This window comes from Fukomys damarensis, unplaced genomic scaffold (assembly GCF_012274545.1).
Source record: "Fukomys damarensis isolate Sample0158 unplaced genomic scaffold, DMR_v1.0_HiC HiC_scaffold_17, whole genome shotgun sequence".
NCBI classification, from domain to species: domain Eukaryota; kingdom Metazoa; phylum Chordata; class Mammalia; order Rodentia; family Bathyergidae; genus Fukomys; species Fukomys damarensis.
The window spans coordinates 77,955,633-77,975,561 of NW_022900929.1; the positions used below are offsets into that span (position 1 = coordinate 77,955,633).

At 36.9% G+C, this 19,929-nt stretch overlaps 2 protein-coding genes across 22 annotated transcripts in view; one reads left to right on the forward strand and one right to left on the reverse strand.

Moving 5' to 3' along the window:
* Fgf7 (fibroblast growth factor 7) overlaps positions 1–16,719 on the forward strand; it is a 49,656-nt gene extending 32,937 nt beyond the window's left edge. The window contains exons 3-4 of the mRNA XM_010638319.2: positions 14,377–14,480; positions 15,679–16,719. Of these exons, the coding sequence (XP_010636621.1) occupies positions 14,377–14,480; positions 15,679–15,873 (299 nt within the window). The 3' untranslated portion in view covers positions 15,874–16,719. The remainder of the gene's footprint in view (positions 1–14,376; positions 14,481–15,678) is intronic.
* The window catches only part of Fam227b (family with sequence similarity 227 member B), a 157,291-nt gene that overhangs the window by 84,702 nt on the left and 52,660 nt on the right, over positions 1–19,929 (reverse strand). The window lies entirely within an intron of this gene.

Genomic DNA, 19,929 nt, shown 5'->3' on the forward strand with positions numbered 1-19,929 from the left:
CACTGTGCTCCCCACCACACTCTTCGGCATAAGCTACTGGATAAACACCACCCTATGTATTGCACAACCAAATAGTTTGTTTCTAATTCTGGCACAGCTCTGATGCTGCTGAAACAAGCTGCTGTCACTGAAGTTCTCGCAAAAGAAAACATCACCGTCTCTGTATCACATGCTGATGTGCTTGCTAAAGATTTTCTAATGTTTTACATATTTTCTTAACGAGCCTCTGAATTAATGACATGATTCTTTTTACTTCACCTGGCAAGCCACTTAAATTGTCTTTGACATCAGTAAGAACAGACATAGGGTTGGTAGGGACTCTAGCTGATTTATTCCCAGTGATGATGATGATGTCGAGTTTCAGTTATATCTGATACCAGAAATTATGCAATCATGTGGAGCTGTTTTGAATTTCATGCTGATTTGATGGGAATTATACTTTTTGGGTTTCAGTAATGATTTATCTACTTAGGTTTCTTTCTTGCTGGCTTTAACTTGATTAGTTTTCTAATTTCTTTTTGTGTATTCCAAAATTCTGTCTCAGATCTGTTCTTTAACAGTTACAGGGCATGCTTCTTTAGATAAAAGTGATCCAAACACAAGATTACCATTATCAGCCACACGGATCAGTTGTGTTCTCATACTACAGTGGAGTAGCATTCCTGAGAAAACAAAGAGAACCCAGAAGGAGATTTCACATCCAACCTGCCGTAGATTATTACCCCAGAGTCCTGTGTCCTCCTCGCCACCCAAGAGGAAGTCAGTGAAGAACTGTGAGGGGAGCAAATTCATTTCCTTCCCACTGAAAACACTGAGTCAAACACTGACTCACTGCCTCCAGGCAGCTCAATCATGCAGTGCCCCAACCTGTCACTGGCCTGAGAAGAGAGACCTATGTCCTGCGTGGAGCAGTCACTCTGTTAACCGATGGAACATGTTTATACTCTTCATTACCAAGGTAATGGTGCCACCTCAGCTACTGAAAAGGACTGATAAGGGCTGAGGATTTAGCTCAGTGGTTCCACCGCCTGCCTCACAAAAGCAAGGTCCCAAATTCGATCCCCGGTACCAAAAATAAATAAAATAAAAGTGACTGATAATAGTAATAATGTGATTGTAGGGGCCCAGGGATTTAGCTTAGTGGCACAATGCCTGCCTCGAAAGCACCAGGTCTTGAGGTCAATCCCAGGTTAAAAAAAAAAAAGAGAGAGAGAGAGATTGTGAAGCAAATGGCTGAAATATACTGCCAGTATCTTTCAGTATATTATGACTCTATGGAGTTAAAATAGCAATAAGTTCAAAATAAGAAATGATGGTAAGAAGAGAGCCAAGAAACTGTATACATACAATCCAAATAATTCTTACTGCTGCAGTCCAGTTACGAATTCAGAGTCCATCCCATCAACAGATAAAGGCATTCAACAGAAATGGTAATTATGTTTTAATACAGGTCTTAGTATAATTCGTGCTACTCAAACTTACAATCTTAATACAATCGTAGTCAAATGGGGAAATTTCAATTTTGATCAACCTTTTGAATACCTCAGTAGTGTGATCAAAGCATGGAAAATTACGAAATTCTAGAATGTGACTAGAGGTTGGAGATTAAAGAGGAAAGTTAAGTAAATGATCACATATGAGGAAGGTACTTCAAATAACATCTCTACAGATCAATTCTTTAATACTGGGTAAAATATTTTTAAAATATTTTATAAATTACAACACTAACATCAATGTATTTTTAAAATCACCTTCAGACGTTTTTCATGCAATGCAATTTCCTTTTTATTGCTAAAATACAATTGAATATTTCCTACTAGGCACATTATCTAGTGTAACTACAATTTAATTGTCAATTTAGGCCACAAAGTGACTTTCCTATGCTGAATTCAGGAATTGGATAGGAAAAACCATCATCACCTGAAACTCAGTATCTTCATGAAGACTCCAACACATTAGCACTACCACACCAGTAAAAACAACATCCATTCTCAAAATACCTGGCATCGAAATGATCCCCAGCTTCTACTCCTTATGCCTTAGATTCAATAGCCATTGAGCCTGGAAGCTGAGAAAAGGGGCAGAGCATGAGGAATGAATAAATGTGATGGGAACAATTTGGATCACTGCTGCCATTTGTGTTGAGGATTGGGTTCTCTCACATTTGCTGAAAGAAGCTAAGTTTTACATTAAAATGCTACATTGCAGTCTTACTAACAAAGAATAGAAGCAGTGACGTGGAATTGGCCAGAAAGAATTTAAAGAAACGCTTCCAGAAACTCAGGAAGAAGTTTCTGGGAGTAGGGACAATAAGGAAATGATTGCAATGGACTAGAAATATATTTATTGTGCTTCTCCTTGTGTCTGAGATGGTCCATGCAAATATAACTCGTTTTTGTTGGCTAGATGTAAAAGTGAAAGGATTTGAGATAAGTTTTCTATGTCACAGCATGTTTGAGAAGATAAATATTTTTTAGAGTAGGAAAACTAATTTAGAAAGGACGCCAAGAAGAAAAAGATCTGAAGAGGATAAAGAATCCAACCCATCCTTGAGAAAACAACAAGTGGAATAAACCAATACAGAGCAGAAAGACAACAAACACGCCGAGTATGGAAAATAGTTAAGTGCCAAATAAGCTGCTTTATTCACAAGTGAATGGTTATGATGTCCTAAACAAGAATGATGAATCTGGATTTTTGGAAGAATCACAACAGCATCTCATGCTTTATGTAACACGGAGGAACATCAGAAATGCTAGCCAAATGAGATCACTCTGTAGCTAGGAAGCCATGGAGCACAGTTTGATATGCCTTACAAGGGGCCCTGGAGCATCCTGACTCGTGCACGAAGGTGGAAAGGACAGATGTGTGGGGATTTATGAAGCCAGCTGAATGCCGATGCACGGGAGTGACAATACCAGGAGGATCTTGGGCTCTCCAGCGACATTTCATGCTGAATAGAAGAGTGAAAGACATGGAACATAGGTATTGTTCTCATTTTTTTCTTCTAGTTTAATCTCATGACTTCAGAGGCAAAAAACAAACAGCTTTGAAAATAAACACCTGATTATTAACAATAGTGTTGAATAGTTGGCTTTCTGACTGGTGCCTTATGATAACTGAAAAAAAAAGGGCTCCTGGATTTTTATCTGCATTTTGTGAAGAATAAGCCCTGACAGGAAAAAGATTGAGGTGCATTAATTAGAATTCAGTTTGGCTTAAACAGAATAGTTTATTTCTCCATCCAATAAACATCTGGAAGAATGACAATTCTGCTTCATAAAAACATGTGGGAGTTTCCAGGACTATTCAGTTCAGTTTTCCACAATCACATTGTTCTCACAATCCAAGGCAGAATCCAAATTCCAGGAGGACAATGGGATAATGGAAGATAAAGCTGGTATAGAGAGCTACTGCTGGAAGCTTGTTCAGGAAGATCTTTGCAAGTCACAACTAGATCACATGGTCACACTGAACTGCAAAGGAGGCTGGAGATGAAATGCTTACTTTATACAGTCAGCTAAAAAGCCACTGCTACGGACAAAGGAGGGAAATTGAGGAGCAACAGCTAATAGTCTTTGCTAGGAAATTTGGGGGAAAAAATGCCTGCATGTGACTGCACGAATGAGTGATATAACGGATGATTTATGCTGTTGTACACTTGAAGACTTAAGAACAAAAAACAGTGAGGGAACAAAAAGCTCAGTGTGCCTCATAAGAAAAGGGCTGGTTCAAAAGGTGTCACTTCACATGGGTATTAAAAAACATTGATATGTACAAGGGTAAACACTGTAGCAGAAAAGAGCTACAAGACATTACAGATGTTATAGTGTAAGATCTCTTAAATTCATCAGTGACAACTAAGGGAATGGAATAGCAAATTTGTTGAGTGCCATAGTTTATCCACCGATTCACAAACATGACTGCGGTGACTACATGAAAAGACAAAATTGTGATAGGCACAGCGCTGCATTTTATTCATAAATACAAAGACCTGGAGTTTGTGAAAACATGTAAGTTGCCCGATAGCAAGCTGAAGTGATGTGATGTATTCACATGACTACAGTCCTGGGAAGGTTGCACCCTCACGGAGAGCCGTCAGCTACTTCTAAATCAGTGAGCACAGTCTTAGGTGGAATTGAGAAATGCAACGCCTCACTTGTTAAACAATTGTCTCTGTTTTCAAGGTACTTGGGGGGTTAGTCTGAATAAAGGGATAATGGTCTTTTTTTCCCCCCAAGGGACCTATTTTCAAATGGCGATTTTATGTTTTTCTACTTTAGTAAAGAATGGTTTGAGAGTTTCCACCAACATCTCTATATGGATGTCTGGTGATCAGAGACGTGAGAGAAATTTGTTCATGGCTTAGTCATTTCATCCTTTCATCACTTAATTAAACTGTGATGATTTTCACTATTATATAAATGGGTTCATTCAATGTCATTTGCTGTTAAATTCATAACAGACTGTTGTTAACAGCAGACGGTGTAACGGACACTGAGTTAAATATAAGTTTATGAGCATAAAAATAAATTCAACTTTCCCTTAACTTATATTTATTGAGGTATATTTGACAATCCACAATTAAGTTTTAGATAATCTTCAGATTAGTAAAATCTCCACCTGGGATAGGATTTGGAAGTAAACATTCAATACATATTTACTAAATAATTCTGTATGTTACAGAAATATAGTGACAGTCAGAGCTGACTGAAGTTAGTATAGCTTTTGGGGGGTTATAATTACTCCCAACCCTGGCAATATTTTCTTTGTGGTTTCCTATTGTAAATAATAGAATGAAATTGTACTCTTACCTAATTATCTTGAAATTTGTTGTTTTTTTTTCAAAAATTGCAATTTAAAGGAAATGAAGAAACCATCATTTGTTAAAGAGAAACTGTTGACATACTTTTTATTATATCCAAACTATCAAATGATGAAATGATTAAAAATATTCTCTAGAAAGATGGTGAGGTTGGATTCCTATACAATAAGCCTGTGGTCCATATCCAGGAAATAACAGATAATATTCTGTCTTGGGCTACCTGTCTCAGTCCAGGTCTTGCTGGGACACCAGTTTTAAGTAAACAATCTAGGCGGTGAAGAGTCTGGAATTCACACTAGAACACATGAATAAAGGTCAAGAAGCACTCAGGAAGCTGAGCACGGCCAGTGTCTCCCCCTTGCTGAGGGCCACAGGAGAACAGCACTGGTGTATAAATGCACAGTAACAGCTGGAGTCAGAGCTGCCTACAAATACAGTAGGAGGTGGTAACCTGTACAAATTAACATGGGTATACACTGAAAGATGAATCAATAAGATGCAACAGCCAATAAATTATAAAAGAAAGATATCAATTTAAAAAAAGGAACAGGATATTTAATAATATTAAAAATAAGACAGCTTTTGAAAGAATAAATTGTCTGTTTTGGGTGTCATCTCACACTGTATCCCTAAATGAATTCCATATGAATTTAAGGAAATTTGAATTTATTTTTGAAATTCAAACTATAAAAGCTACAGTAAAGTTTCTCCAGACAATGGGATGAAAATAACTTTTGAGAATAAAAGCATTAATAAAATGTAGTAAATGTCAGAAATAAAATGTAGATCTAGATCTAGGGGTTACACAAAAATTAATCATTCTGAGTACAGTAAATCCCTAGAGTAGCACAGGGTTGGTGAAGCAGCCGGGATTAGGAAGAGAACTGGTAGTCAAGAGTACAAAGGGTGCAGGGAAGAAAAATGATGATGGATAAAGGTTCTGGACCAGGCAGTTAGCAAGCCACCGATGACCTTAACTACAGAAAAACACTGAAGAGATTAGAAGTTAAGGTACAAGAGTTAAATGGAAGGAAACTGAGAACAGATTGAGGCAACCTAGTCATGTAGTTCGGTGCTGCTGAAAAGGAGTCAGAATATTCTTCTGAAAAGGTTTTAGAATTAAGAGCAGGAACATTTTATTCATTTGATCCATGATTACAGAGCACATGATCTATGAAAATTTCAAGAATTTACAAGGACGGTGGCAATCCAATTGGAAAATGAAATAAGAAATAGGGATTAGTAAATATTTAATGAATAAAACATGCTATTTATGCTTCATTATTTATTAAATTTAGTTATTTTTCATACTATTTGGAATTCTTAAGAATATCAGCAAAAATTTATAGCTAGAGGAAAGTTGAATGATTTAACTTAAATAATTTCAAAAAAGATCATAAAATTTAAAAATGACTATGAAGTATCTATTGAAAAGTATGAATGACATTTTAACATGAATGATCTATATGGGGTCTATGAAAAAATCTTAAAACAGCCCTGATATTGCAAGAAAAAATTAAAAGGGGATTCCTGCAATAAAAAAACAAAAAGGAGAGGAATCGAAGATGTCCAAGGAGGCAGGAGGATATGACTAAGTCAAGCAATAATTTTTTTTTTGTTTTGTTTTTTGAGACAGGGTCTCACTATGTAGTTGAGACTGACCTAGAACTCACTATGTAGCCCAGGCTGGTCTTGAACTCACAGCAATCCTCCTGCCTCAGCCTCCTGAGTGCTGGGATTATAGGCATGCGCCACCATGCCCGGCAAGTCACTAATATTTAAAGGCAATTCTTTTGAATTTACAATAGCAAACACACACACACACACACACACACACACACACACACACATGTTTGCTAACTGGAGAAATGACAGGCGAGATATGTTAAAAATATAACACTGAGATACAGGATTTTAATATGTCAAAAATACAGCACTTGTTAGAAGAACATTCTTTGCTGTCCTTGTAACCCTCACTGTACAAAACTTTTCAGCAGTATAAATACACATCTTAGCTTTTTTGCTCTTTAATTAAAGGCCATCTTAACATCAAAAAGGTAACCAATGTGATCAAATAGGAATGTTTTACATAATTTACTATTTGCTTATGTAATTTAACGATAATTTACAGCTTGAGAATTTAAAATGCCAGTAAGGAATGCGCTAGACACCCTGCAGCAGACTGAACACTTCCATATGCAAGTGCCTGGGGTTTCTAAGTATAAACCCACGTCTTTGGAGGGCTTTCAAACAGCCAAGAGGCTAATCCCGCGAACACAGGGGAACAATTTCCAACACACACAAAGTGGGACTACACAGGCCAGGAGAGAGAAAATCAGTTTAGAAAAGCTGTTTTCAAGTGTTTTAGTCTTGGGACCTCTTTACGCTCAAAATTACTTGAGGACAACAAAGAGCTTTTGTATGGGGGCGTCACAATCACTTAAACTGAATGCATTAGACATTTCAATGAAGGTATTTTGAAAACATTGATTTATTCACTTTAAAAAATAATAAGGGCCCATGATAGGTCAAAATGAACCCAGCTGACTATGTCAGCTTAGATAGTGCCAGTCATGTCCTCTTTTTATGTACTGTTCGCATCCAATTCATTTCCCTAGACTGCAATTTCTCGCCTGACATTTTTCAAATTTTAAACTCTAGCGATTCCCCAGTGCCTTCGAATGAAAGCTCCAATCTCTTCAACTGGCAGTCGAGGCCTCCGGCAATCCGACCCTGAGTCTTTTCCTGTTATTCCCCCGGCACCCTCCCCAGTCCACACAGAGAGCTGGTCTTGCTAACCTGACTTTGAATCTTTGCTTCCATGACCTTGAAGATACTTTTCTCTCTCAAAATTAGCATCATGTTTCCATGTTTTCGCCGCATATTAAGCAGATCCATTCTTCAAGATCTAATTCAAACTCTGCTCAGATCCTCCCTTGACCACTTCACACGCGTAATAATTCTTTCTTCTGCATTTCCGGGGAATTAACTTTCCATCTGTTATTTTTAGCAATTGGCATTGTTTTTCTGGGTAGCATTCATTTCCTTTTTTTCTGGAAGAACAGCAACTACTAACTGAATTTTGATATGTATTTTATTAATATCCAGATATTTTAATGACATAATTGAAGCCACAGATCAGGTTTCTAGAATATCACTGGACCTCATATTCTACCTTCAATCACCTAAGATTTATGCACACATAGAAAGTTCATGTGTTCTATATCTATTGGGACAAGAATAAATAATTTAAAAATCCCCACAGTTTATATACTTTATATTATTTTTTTTCAGCTTTAATTGAGTTTATTGGTACATTTTAGGGATACAGTACAGTTGCATTCATCAGGTTTCTAATATCACTGGACCTCATATTCTACCTTCAATCACCTAAGATTTATGCACACATAGAAAGTTCATGTGTTCTATATCTATTGGGACAAGAATAAATAATTTAAAAATCCCCACAGTTTATATACTTTATATATTTTTTTTTCAGCTTTAATTGAGTTTATTGGTACATTTTAGGGATACAGTACAGTTGCATTCATTGTTGGGATCTTGTACCTCTACATGACAAGTCTTGGTTCTCATTTTTTCCCCTTACCTCTGCCCTCCCTTCACCCCCTCCGCCCCTCCCCATCTACAAACACTTTATTTTCATCTTTTCATTCTCTCACATTTTTTTCTTTTCCCTTTTTGTTCTTCCCCTACGTATCACACCTTCCCTACACCTTTAGCTCCTTTCCTCCCATTTCTAAATGTCAGTAATCTTATTAGAATCTTATGCATTGTTGCAGAATATTCACACCAGGGAAACTATTTGGTATTTACACATGTGGGACTTATTTATTTCACTTAGGAGTATATCTTCAATATGTATCCATTTTCCTATGAATGAATCTATTCTCTCGCTCTTTATGGCTGAGTAATATTCCATTTTATAGAAAAACCACAACTTCTTTATCCAGTTTCCAACGGATGGGCAAATAGGTTGTTTCCAAGATTTAGCTATTACAAACTGTGCCGCTATAAACATGGGTGCACATACTTCTCTGTGATATGATTCTTTTAGTTCTCTTGGAAAGATACCCAACAGAGGGATGGCTGGGTCAAATGGAACCTCCAGTCCAAGCTCTTTGAGGTATCTCCATATTGATTTCCATAGTGGTTGCACTAGTCTGCACTCCCACCAACAATGGAGGAGGGTTCCTTTCTCCCCACAACCCCGCCAACATTTGTTATTGTGTGATTTCTTGATAGCAGCCATTCTTTGTGGGGTGAGGTGGAATCTCAGTGTTGTTTTCATCTGCATCTCTCGAATGACCAGTGATGTGGAACATTTTTTCATATATTTTCTTGCTGCTTTCACTTCTTTGTATGAGAAATGTCTGTTCATTTCGGATGCCCATTTTTGGATCGGGTCTTTATATTTGGGGGGACTGATTGTTTTGAGTTCTTTATATATCCTTGATAATAGTCCTTTGTCTGAGGTACAGCTGGTAAAAATTTTTTCCCACATTGTAGATTGTCTCTTAGTTCTGCTAATGGTTTCTTTTGAAGTACAGAAGCTTTTTAGTAAGATGAGATCCCAGTTGTTGATTCTTTCTGCTAGTTCCCGTGCTACTGAGGATTTGTTCATAAAGTCTTTTCCTATACCAATGTCTTCCAGAGTTCTGCCTAACTTACTTTCCAGCAAGTTTAATGTTTCTGTTTTAATATTTAGATCTTTAATCCATTTGGATTTTAATTTAGTGCATGGCGAAAGATAAGGGTCTAATTTTAATCTGTGACAGGTTGATATCCAGTTTTTCCAACACCATTTATTAAAGAGGCTATCTTTCCTCCACTGAGGATGGTGAGCTCCTTTGTCGAAGATGAGGTAGCTGAGTACATCTGCATTTGTTTTTGTGTCTTCCAGTCTGTTCCATTGATCCTCAGGCCTATTTCTTTGCCAGTACCATGCTGTTTTTATCACAGTGGCTTTGTAGTATAGTTTCAAATTGGGAATTGTTACACCTGGTGCCATGTGACTGTTGCCTATAATGGCTTTTGCTATTCTAGGTCTCTTGTGGTTCCAAATGAATTTTTGGATTCTTTTTTCTAGTTCTGTGAAATATAGTGTTGGAATTTCAATTGGCATTGCATTGAATGTATATAGCAGTTTTGGTAGTATGGCCATTTTCACTATGTTGATTCTTCCTACCCAGGAGCAGGGGATATCTTTCCATTTTTTTATATCCTCTTCGATTTCTTTTTTCAGAGTGCTGTAGTTTTCAGTGTAGAGATCTTTTGTTTCTTTTGTTAGATTGATTCCTAGATACTTCATTTTTTTGGATGCTATTGTAAAAGGAATTTTTTCCCTTATTTCTCTTTCTGTCTGTCTGTTATTTGTGTATATAAAGGCTATTGATTTTTGGGTATTCACCTTGTATCCAGATACTTCACTGAATCTGTCAATTAAGTCTAGAAGTTTTTTGGTGGAGTTTTTTGGATCTTCAATGTAGAGTATCATATCATCAGCAAATAATGACAGTTTAACTTCTTCCTTTCCTATCTTTATTGCTTTAATTTCTTTCTCTTGTCTAATTGCTGTGGCTAATGTTTCCAGAACTATATTGAAGAGAAGTGGTGATAATGGGCATCCTTGTCTTGTTCCTGATTTTAACATGAAGGTTTTCAGTTTTTGGCCATTCAATATGATGTTGGCTGATGGCTTTTCATAGATAGCCTTTATTAAATTGAGGTATAGACCATCTATTCCAATTTTTTGCAGGGTTTTTATCATGAATGGGTGTTGAATTTTATCAAATGCTTTTTCTGCATCTATTGAGAGGATCATATGGTTTTTGCCCTTGACTTTGTTAATATAATGTATTACATTTATTGACTTTCGTATGTTGAACCACCCTTGCATCTCTGGAATAAATCCAACTTGGTCAGGATGGATGATCTTCTTAATAATCCTCTGTATTCTGTTTGCTAGTATCTTATTAAGGATTTTTGCATCTATATTCATTAAGGAGATTGGTCTGTAGTTCTCCTTTTTAGTTGTATCTTTCCTATACTTTATATTATTATAATGAGTTTACATCATATATTATCATATATTATTAACTAAAACTAGCTTGTATTTTAAAGAATTAATAGATTTTGTCCTTTAGAACAGTCTTACCTTTACAGAGAAATGGAGCAGACAGTAGCAGAGTTCCCGCATACCATCCCTATTTGGCCCCATATCACTAATTTTATGCACATCCTGAATGAACACGGCATGTCCACTATAATTAATGAGCACATATTATATGCATATTGTTAACAAAAGTTTATAGTTTTACATTAAGTCCACTCTGCCTTGTGCAGCTCTGTGAGTTTTGACACGCGCACAAAATAACATCTCTGCTGTTACTCTGTATCATACACAATGCTTCAGGGACTCAAATATCTCCCGAGACTCACTGTTCCTGTCTGCATCTCTTCTTCCCAGTCCTCTGGCAACTCCTGATGTCTTTACTATCTACAGCCTTTACAGGAATGGCACATAGTTGGAATTGTAATACGCACTTTTTTCAGACTGGCTTCTTTCACTGAGCAATAAGCGTTTATGTCTTCTCCATATCTTACTGCGGCTTGAGGGCTCATTTTGAAATTGCTTAATAACATCCCCGTGTGAATGTATCACAGTTTTTTTTAGCTGCCTCTAGTTTTCGGTGATATAAATAGCACTGCTCCAACCGTTCACGTTCAGATTTCTGTGCAGACAGAGGTTTCCACTGAATGGGGTAAATACCTAAAGGCACGAATGTGAAATTGTACAGTAAGTATATGTCCGGTTTGTAAGAAACTGCCAAACTTTTCCAAAGGCGCTGCTTTGTAGATTCTCACTAGCAATGAGTAAGCATGTGGGCTGCTTTGCACCCTTGACGGCATACAGTACGTACTGTTAACGCTTTAGATTTTAGCTATGTTGTAGCTGTGCAGTGGTGCTTCATTGTTTTAATTTGCAATTCCAAAATGATGTAAGATATTGAAAATCATGTGCTTGCCCTCTACCTGTCTTCTTTGGTGAAGGTATCTGCTCATATGTTTTGCCCATTTTTGCTTTCTTTTTCTTTATTTGTCTTTTAAGAATTCTTTGTGGATGCTTTGGAGATGCTGGATGTTTTTTTATATAAAACGAATGACATCTATAACCTTAAAAGTAACATAAATATTTGATCATCCACTCAATGATTCAGGCTTGACAGAAAACCCGGAACATCATTTAACGTTAGAAATATATTTTTCTTTGTTGGTACCAGTTCTTATTTTTAATGTGCCCAAGAAATTATATTCGGCCAAAATTAAATTAGCTTGACCATTAAACAATTGTGCTCCCTTTTTTAACTTCAAAACAATATGTAGTTATTTTAGCACATATATGCTCCCCTAAACTTTTAATATAAAACTTGAAAGCTTCAGAGAAAAGAAATACTCAATATGCTAAAATAAGAAGGTAGATTTCTGTGTAATGAACCACTAAAATCTTTTCAAACAGGAAATCTAAAGCACTTTCAAATCATAAAGCTATTGGTCATTAAAAACAAAGAATTAGAATCACTTTTGGGGCCAGAGATTTAGCTCAGTGGCACCATGCATGCCTCGCAAGCGCAAGGTCCCAAGTTCAATTCCTGGTACAAAAAAAAAAAAAAAAAAAAAAAAAGACTTAGCATCAATTTCCAAAGTACAAGCTTAGGGGAAGACTTCAAAAATTCTGGGAGTACATGTTGGGGAATTTTTAAAAAAGCAACAGCAATTTATCCCACAGTTCCTTACTCCTCACTCCAAAGGAGATATGGATTTAAGTAAACACACAGAAAGGCTGAGATGAATGAATGAATAACTGAGGCACAGGAAATACACACGGAGGCAGCCTCAGTGCTAAGGGTGATGTCCCAACGGCGGGTTCGTGCTACTGCTGACAGCATTGCCGACAGAGATAAGCGGTCAAATTGCTTTGCATCTTGTCCCCGTCAAGCTCAGCTGTGTGAGCTTTCCCTATCCTATCTTTGCGTCCCTCTGTCCATCTCTGTCTCTCTCCCCTCCCTCCCCCTCTCCCATTACCCATAATGCTACCATCGTCATCCTGTTAACAGATTGACGCATCTATGTAAAACGCCTGACCTAACGGGAAAAATCCACTGTGAGTACTCTTTGAACAAATTTCTCTTAAAAAGAAATAGAGACTCAACAGCACAAGTTGAGCTCTTAAATTTGTCTCATAGGAGACAGCACCAAGTACACTATAATTAACTTATGCTGTAGCCAATTTCATGCCCACATGTTACATGCTCCTGTATTGTGTCTCCCGGGCACTTCCCTTATGCTATTAATTTACACAGTTAATAATTCCACGGATGTTTGTGGATATCAAATGGAGCATCAATTCTCACTCTACCTGAACAAAAAAGTGGTAACATTAATTCTACCTTCCCTGGCTTCCCTCAATTAACATATGACATAGAACACAGGGCGAAACAGACTGGAAAAATCAGGGTTCAAGGGGTGTTGATTCCACCAACTGCTTCATACTTCTCCCAAGCAATCGACTTGTACATATACTGAACTCTGAGTGTGAAAGAATTTCTAAAAAATATGACAAGCAATTAAGAATATAGGAACCTAAACATTTCAAGCCTATTCCTATCCCAGTTAAAGGTAGAATCACGACAAAGATTATTTAGTATCCTTAACCATAATGTTTATGACCTCTTGAGTATCAAAGAGTGAAGAATTAGTAGACAGTGGTCAGGCCAAGGATACAGAGAAAGCTTTTGGGGGTAGAACTATATGAACACATCTTCAGGACCAGACCTAAGGGAAGGAAGCCACAGGTCACAGTTGACGGTAGCTCTTAAAAGCCAGGCAGCATGAGATTCTATTTTCTGGATCTGATCATAAAAGACACCCTAAGCCTCTGCATAAATATTCTCCTCTCTATCTAAAAGAAAACTCAATATTGGATAAAGGGAGGAATGACAGGAGTTAAGGGATCTGAAGGAAAGGAAAATGCTGGCTTCGTAAAATTTTGCTGCGGTAAGATTATTAGAAATCAGCTAAACAGAAGTGGATTTGAAAAAACATTGACAGTTTGGTTTCTCAGAGCTCTCAAACAAGTTATTTGATTTGAAATACATGGGGCCAACACCTACCTCCTCTCTAAAAATATACATAATAGAACTGGGACAATCCCTTGGCCTGCAGTATGAGTCTAATAAACATTAGCCATTGTTGTTATTATAATGCACCAAAATATAGTTCTATAGAATGAACCTGGACATCCACTTCTTTGAGTACAGATCTTTCTACACAATGAAAACTCATAGTTCTTACTTTCCATTTTTAATGGCTGCTCTGATGTTGTATTAGGGGAGGGGCCCCAAGCCGAGATAATAAGCACATTCATAATCTGAACGACTGCCAGGTAAAATAGAATTAAAAGCAAATGACCCTTGTTGGACAATCTGCAAAGTGAGTGAATAATTGGTATATCTTTCTGTGATTCCTTGCAGATATCATGGAAATCAGGACAGTGGCAGTTGGAATTGTGGCAATCAAAGGGGTGGAAAGTGAATATTACCTTGCAATGAACAAGGAAGGAAAGCTCTATGCAAAGGTATTAATAATTCATAGTGGAGACTTAATTTTTCAAACTTATTTTTCTTTCAAACATCTTGCCTTTCTGAAAAGTAAAAATGGAATTAATTGTTTTTCTAATGGTAATATTTGATGATTTCATTGAAACATTTCTTATTAAAGCATTAAGAAAAACTGTTTTCTGAGTGACGTTGGGGAAACTGCTTGAGCTATATGAACTTTGGATTCTTCATCTGTGAAATGAATGAGAATAATTGAACTCTAAGGATTCGTTTAGCTCCAAACTTCCATGTGCACTGTACATACTTAACACCTAAAACTTCAGTCAGTAGTAAGCTCTTTTTGTTAAAGCCCACCCAGTATACACATTGCTGACGGGAAGATTTCTTAGGGGAAAAAGCCCTGAAGCATTTAGTTCATCTATCAACATCTGTCTCACAGTCGTGGGCTTTGAACTATGAACATCCCCATTATTCCTACTTCATTACACTGTGAAATCTGGAACAGTTCTTTCCATGGTAGAAAAGTATAACTGACTTCCCTATGCATAGCTCTGCACATTGCCTGGCACAAACAAATTATGTAAGAATACAGGTTGAAGGAATTGAATTGCATAGATGAATACATACATTATCCTCTAATTTTCTGTTCAGCACAGTGCCTGGCACAAGCAAATTAATAAGAATATAGGTTGAATGAATGAATGAATGAACTGAATTGCATAAATGAATAAATAACTTCTAATTTTCTGTTCCTACTGAAGGCAAGGTAGCGGTAAACAAAAGTTTGTGAAATATCCCTTGTCTGAGGGAGGCAGAGGTCCTACACCAAATTTCCAGGGGCTAGAGCATAGGCGACCTGGTGTGGCAATAGGAGAGCTACCACAGAGGTTGGGGGAACCAAAGAACAATTGAAACTGATTGCTAAAAGTGACATTTAAAAAATCATGTTGTGTATATATATATATATATATATATATATATATATATATATATATGTGTGTGTATAAAATGAGCTTTATGCTTTGTTTTAAATTTAAGACATCTTGTTTAAACTCAAAAGAAAATCTACGCAGATACAGCTAGTAAACTGTATGAGATTTGCTTGTTCTGTGTAAAAAAAAGTCATATATGCTTTGACTCTACCAAATATCACCTGCTTATTCTTTGTTTAATTGAGACCCCCTAGAACTCATGCTGCTGTTGTTGTTTTAACAGAAAGAATGCAACGAAGACTGCAACTTCAAAGAATTAATTCTGGAAAACCATTACAACACATATGCATCAGCTAAATGGACACACAGTGGAGGAGAGATGTTTGTTGCCTTAAGTCACAGGGGGGTTCCTGTGAAAGGGAAGAAAACGAAGAAAGAACAAAAAACAGCCCACTTTCTTCCTATGGCAATAACCTAATCATGTATGGTATATAAGAAACCAGTTCCAGCAGGGAGATTTCTTTAAGTGGACTGTTTTCTTTCTTTTTTTCTTTTCTTTCTTTCTTTTTTTTGTTTTTTGTTTTTGTTTTTAGTAACCAAGAAAGGCTGGAAAACTACTGAAAAACTGATCAAGCTGGACTTGCGCATTTATGTTTATTTTAAGAGACTGCATTAAAGAAAGATTTGAAAAATATACACGAAAATCAGATTTAGTAACTAAAAGTTGTAAAAAGTTGTAAAACTGGTTGTACAATCATGGTGTTAGTAATAGTAATGTTTTTTTTCTTAAATTAATTTACCCTTAGAGTATGTTAGATTCAATTATCTGATGATTATTTAAATATTCCTATCTGCTTATCAAATGGCTGCTATGATAATGGTAATTATGCAGATGACGTTATATGAGAGATGTCAGACCTAAAGGCTGCTGGAAAGACTAGTCAGATAATCAAACCAATACTGACTATAAAAGATGAGCAGTATTTCAAGTACTTTCTAGTGAAAATTATGACAATCAGAAACTTAGGCTCTAATCAGAAAAAAAAAGGTACTATTCTCAAAAATTCTACTATTGAGTTGAATCAAACAGGTCCTTTTCCAAAATTCTAGGCTTAGGGTATATGTGTACTTATCAAGAAGAACAAAATTCCTGTTGCTGCTCAAATTGAAAGGTATTTTTAAAAGGGTGTTTTCCAAAAATCTTGTAAATAAAATAGCAGTAATGATGATAATACTGTATTTCATCTCACTTGCCACAAAATAACATTTTATAATCCCTAAAAGGAAAATTCAGAAATCTTTAAGTTTTTTTCAAGTAACAATCTGTCTCTTGTATAATTCATATTTGGGAATATGGCTTTTAATAATGTTCTTGCCACAAATAATCATGCTTTTTCTCTGTGGTTACAGCATTAAACTCTATTTGAAGTTGTATTTGAATTTTATTGTTTTGTTATTTAAGTTTATGTTATTTATAAAAAAAAACAACCATAAATAAGCTGTATCTGTTTCATATGCTTTTAATTTTAAAAGAGTAACAAAATCGCCTGGCTCAGCTGCAAACTTCCCCTCTCCTTGTGACCGACAGAGTGGAGAACACTGCAATTGGGCCAGGGACCCTGGATGGCAGTCGGGAGGGACAGCCTGCAGCACCGCTCACAGCAGAGTGTCACAGGGAACCATGCAAATATGCAAGGAACGCTTTCTGTGCTGCTCTTGCCAGCTAAATCAGATCAAATAAGTAAAATCATTCCAGATAAAAAGAAGTTACAGAATTTTAAACACCGAATCTATTTTAGTGCATATGTAGAAAAGTGTTCTATTAAAAAAAGAAAACTACACATACATAATTTTCTAATATCCAGAAATATCTACCACACAAATGAAGGCAGAGCTGAAAGTTACTTTGCTGTTAGATAGCAAGAGCACAGTGCTCTCTATTTGGGATACAAGTAGGGATGCAGGGCCATGAGGCCTTGAGGTGGGTTGGGCATCGGCTTATTAGAAAAGAGAATTTCCACTTCAAAATTCTCTCACTGCCAGATGTTGATAACACTTCACCTGTTCACCAAGGGGAAGTCGACATTTATCTAAATTAAGTTGCTGTTATGCTAATCACTGTGGTTTTAATTTCAAAATGTTTGTCATTCAAGTCCTTCTGCGTTCTATTAAATATAATTTGGTAATGCATTTATGGGTGAGAACTTTGTGAAAAAGCTTTGTCGAGAGAAACAACAGTCAGCTGATGTTCTGGTGGTTCCCTCGCAGGACGAGGCTGCAGGAAGCTAGGGAGAAGTGCCCTTCCACAGTATGTGTGAGGAAGCCCCCGGGCTGATAATCTGAATCCTATCTGACTCAAGGGCCTTGCCATTCTCGGGTGCCTTGTGAACATATGGGCAGCAGAGGAGGACTCAGGCTTTTGCATTTGTTTCCTCTGTGCCTAGCCAAGTATTGGTCCATAATGAGTTTTCTATATAAAATCATTTGGTATTTGAATATCAAAGAAGATTTGTAATGATACCAATCTTATTTCACTTTTTTTTTTTTCAGTACCAGGGATCAAACTCAGGACTTTGCACTTTTGAGGCAGGTGCGGTGCAACTGAGCTAAATCCCTGGCCCAGTCTTAAATCATTTTTAAAAGCTGGGGTTTCCAGCGATCTGGGAGGTTGAGGTAGGAAGATCACAACTTTGAGTCCAGTCTGGTCAATTTAGTGAGACCCTGTGTCAAAAAAAATAACTGAAGGAAACAGGGCTGGGCTCAGTGTGAAGGTCCTGGCTGCAATCTTCAGTAACACACACACACACACACACACACACACACACACAGAGAAGCCAAACAGAAAAATGCAGAAATTTAAACAGAAATAGTGCTATACACATAAAGTAAGCGATAACCATCATCAAATTATACAGTAGTGCTATTAGGCAAAACCAATATTTAGTCATTATTCTACTCCCTAGATCAACTACAAAGTCTTTCTAGAAACACGTTTAATTCATCATGCAAATATGAGAAAATAAAACCTGCTTTCGTTACATATGCTTAGAATTTTAGACCCTTCACAATGTATGGGGACTTTAGCCTCCTTATTCATCAGGACACTGAGGTTTTGATGGACCCCAGGACAGACAGCTGGATGGATGCAGGATGGTCACAAGATCCTAGTTGCTTGTCATATGCTTCCTAGACTGAATGACTATTAGCTAGAACCTCCTTGTGTGTTTATTTTATATTACTACAGAGATAGGGTCTTTACATTTGCACACAAATGGGATCAGTTTGGCATCTTCACATACAATGATTTATCTACACTGTGATGATTTGACTTAGAAGTAAAAAAGAAATGATGCCATTTATAATCTGGATTCCTATTCAACTTTTGCACGAACCCCTTAATTTACAAATGAAAAAAATGTTTGTGTGAAAAATATCTTTATAAGCGAAGTACCTCTTCCTAAAGTGCTCTTTAAGAGAGAAAGTAGATAAACACATGAATTTTCAACTAGGAAAGAAAAAATTAAAATAATATCAAATGTTGACAAAATAAATAATACAAAAGATACTTTCAATGCAATAATTCAAAGATACTCTCAACAAGTAAATATTTTCAACACAAAGTACAATAAATGCAATTTGATAGAGCTAAGCCATGATATAAACTGTCAGCCTTTGAGGGGGTTAGAAGTTTAAGGTAAGGACAGAAGAGAACGGACACTTCTTAAATTGTTAAGAGTTTCTTTCACTTAGACCCTTCTGGCTCTTTATTGCATGCCAAAGAACATAAAGACTGACTTTGGAACTCAAGAGTAGAAAAAGCAACCCTAAGACCATGAATACCCTGGGCGCGCCCCTCACAATTTTCTACTGTGATACCCACAACAGTGTGAGTATGAATGAAAGTATAGGTAATGCAAAGGGGCCCACCAAAATCAGAATTCCTCGAAAATCCTTTCTCTTAAAGTTCATGTGATTTTTGCATCTCACTCTAAACTGCATTTGTGCTTGCTTTAATGTTAAAATGTCTCTAAATAATAGTAGGGAGCAAAACTGATTTTCAGAAGAATACACAAGGTTTAATCCAAGGCTTCATTTACACCTCTTCCTCATGGCCATGTACATGGGTGGGCATGAATAAGATACAAGAGATCTTCCACCTCCTACAGTCCAACTCACAACACAGGGCTAAAGACCCCGCCCCCCAAACTTCGTCTAAGTTGACAATGCACAGGAGCAATATCAAAGATATCTAACAGGCTGCCCTGGTGGTGACCGGCGAATCAGATGTACTGATCCGCCACACGGGTGCAAGCCATGGGGCTCACTTGCGGGTATCAGACGGTTTTCATCCTTGACATTTTTAGGGTCATTCGAAACGGAGCTTTTGGAAAATGCCTATGAATTCGTCTCTCTGGTTAGAGTTCTTAGGATATCAGGTAAGATATATCTCGACATAAAATAGTTCATTAAAACTTCATTCCTGACTGGTTCATCAGTGTTGTGAGGCTACTCTTGGTTGCACTTTTCCTTGCAG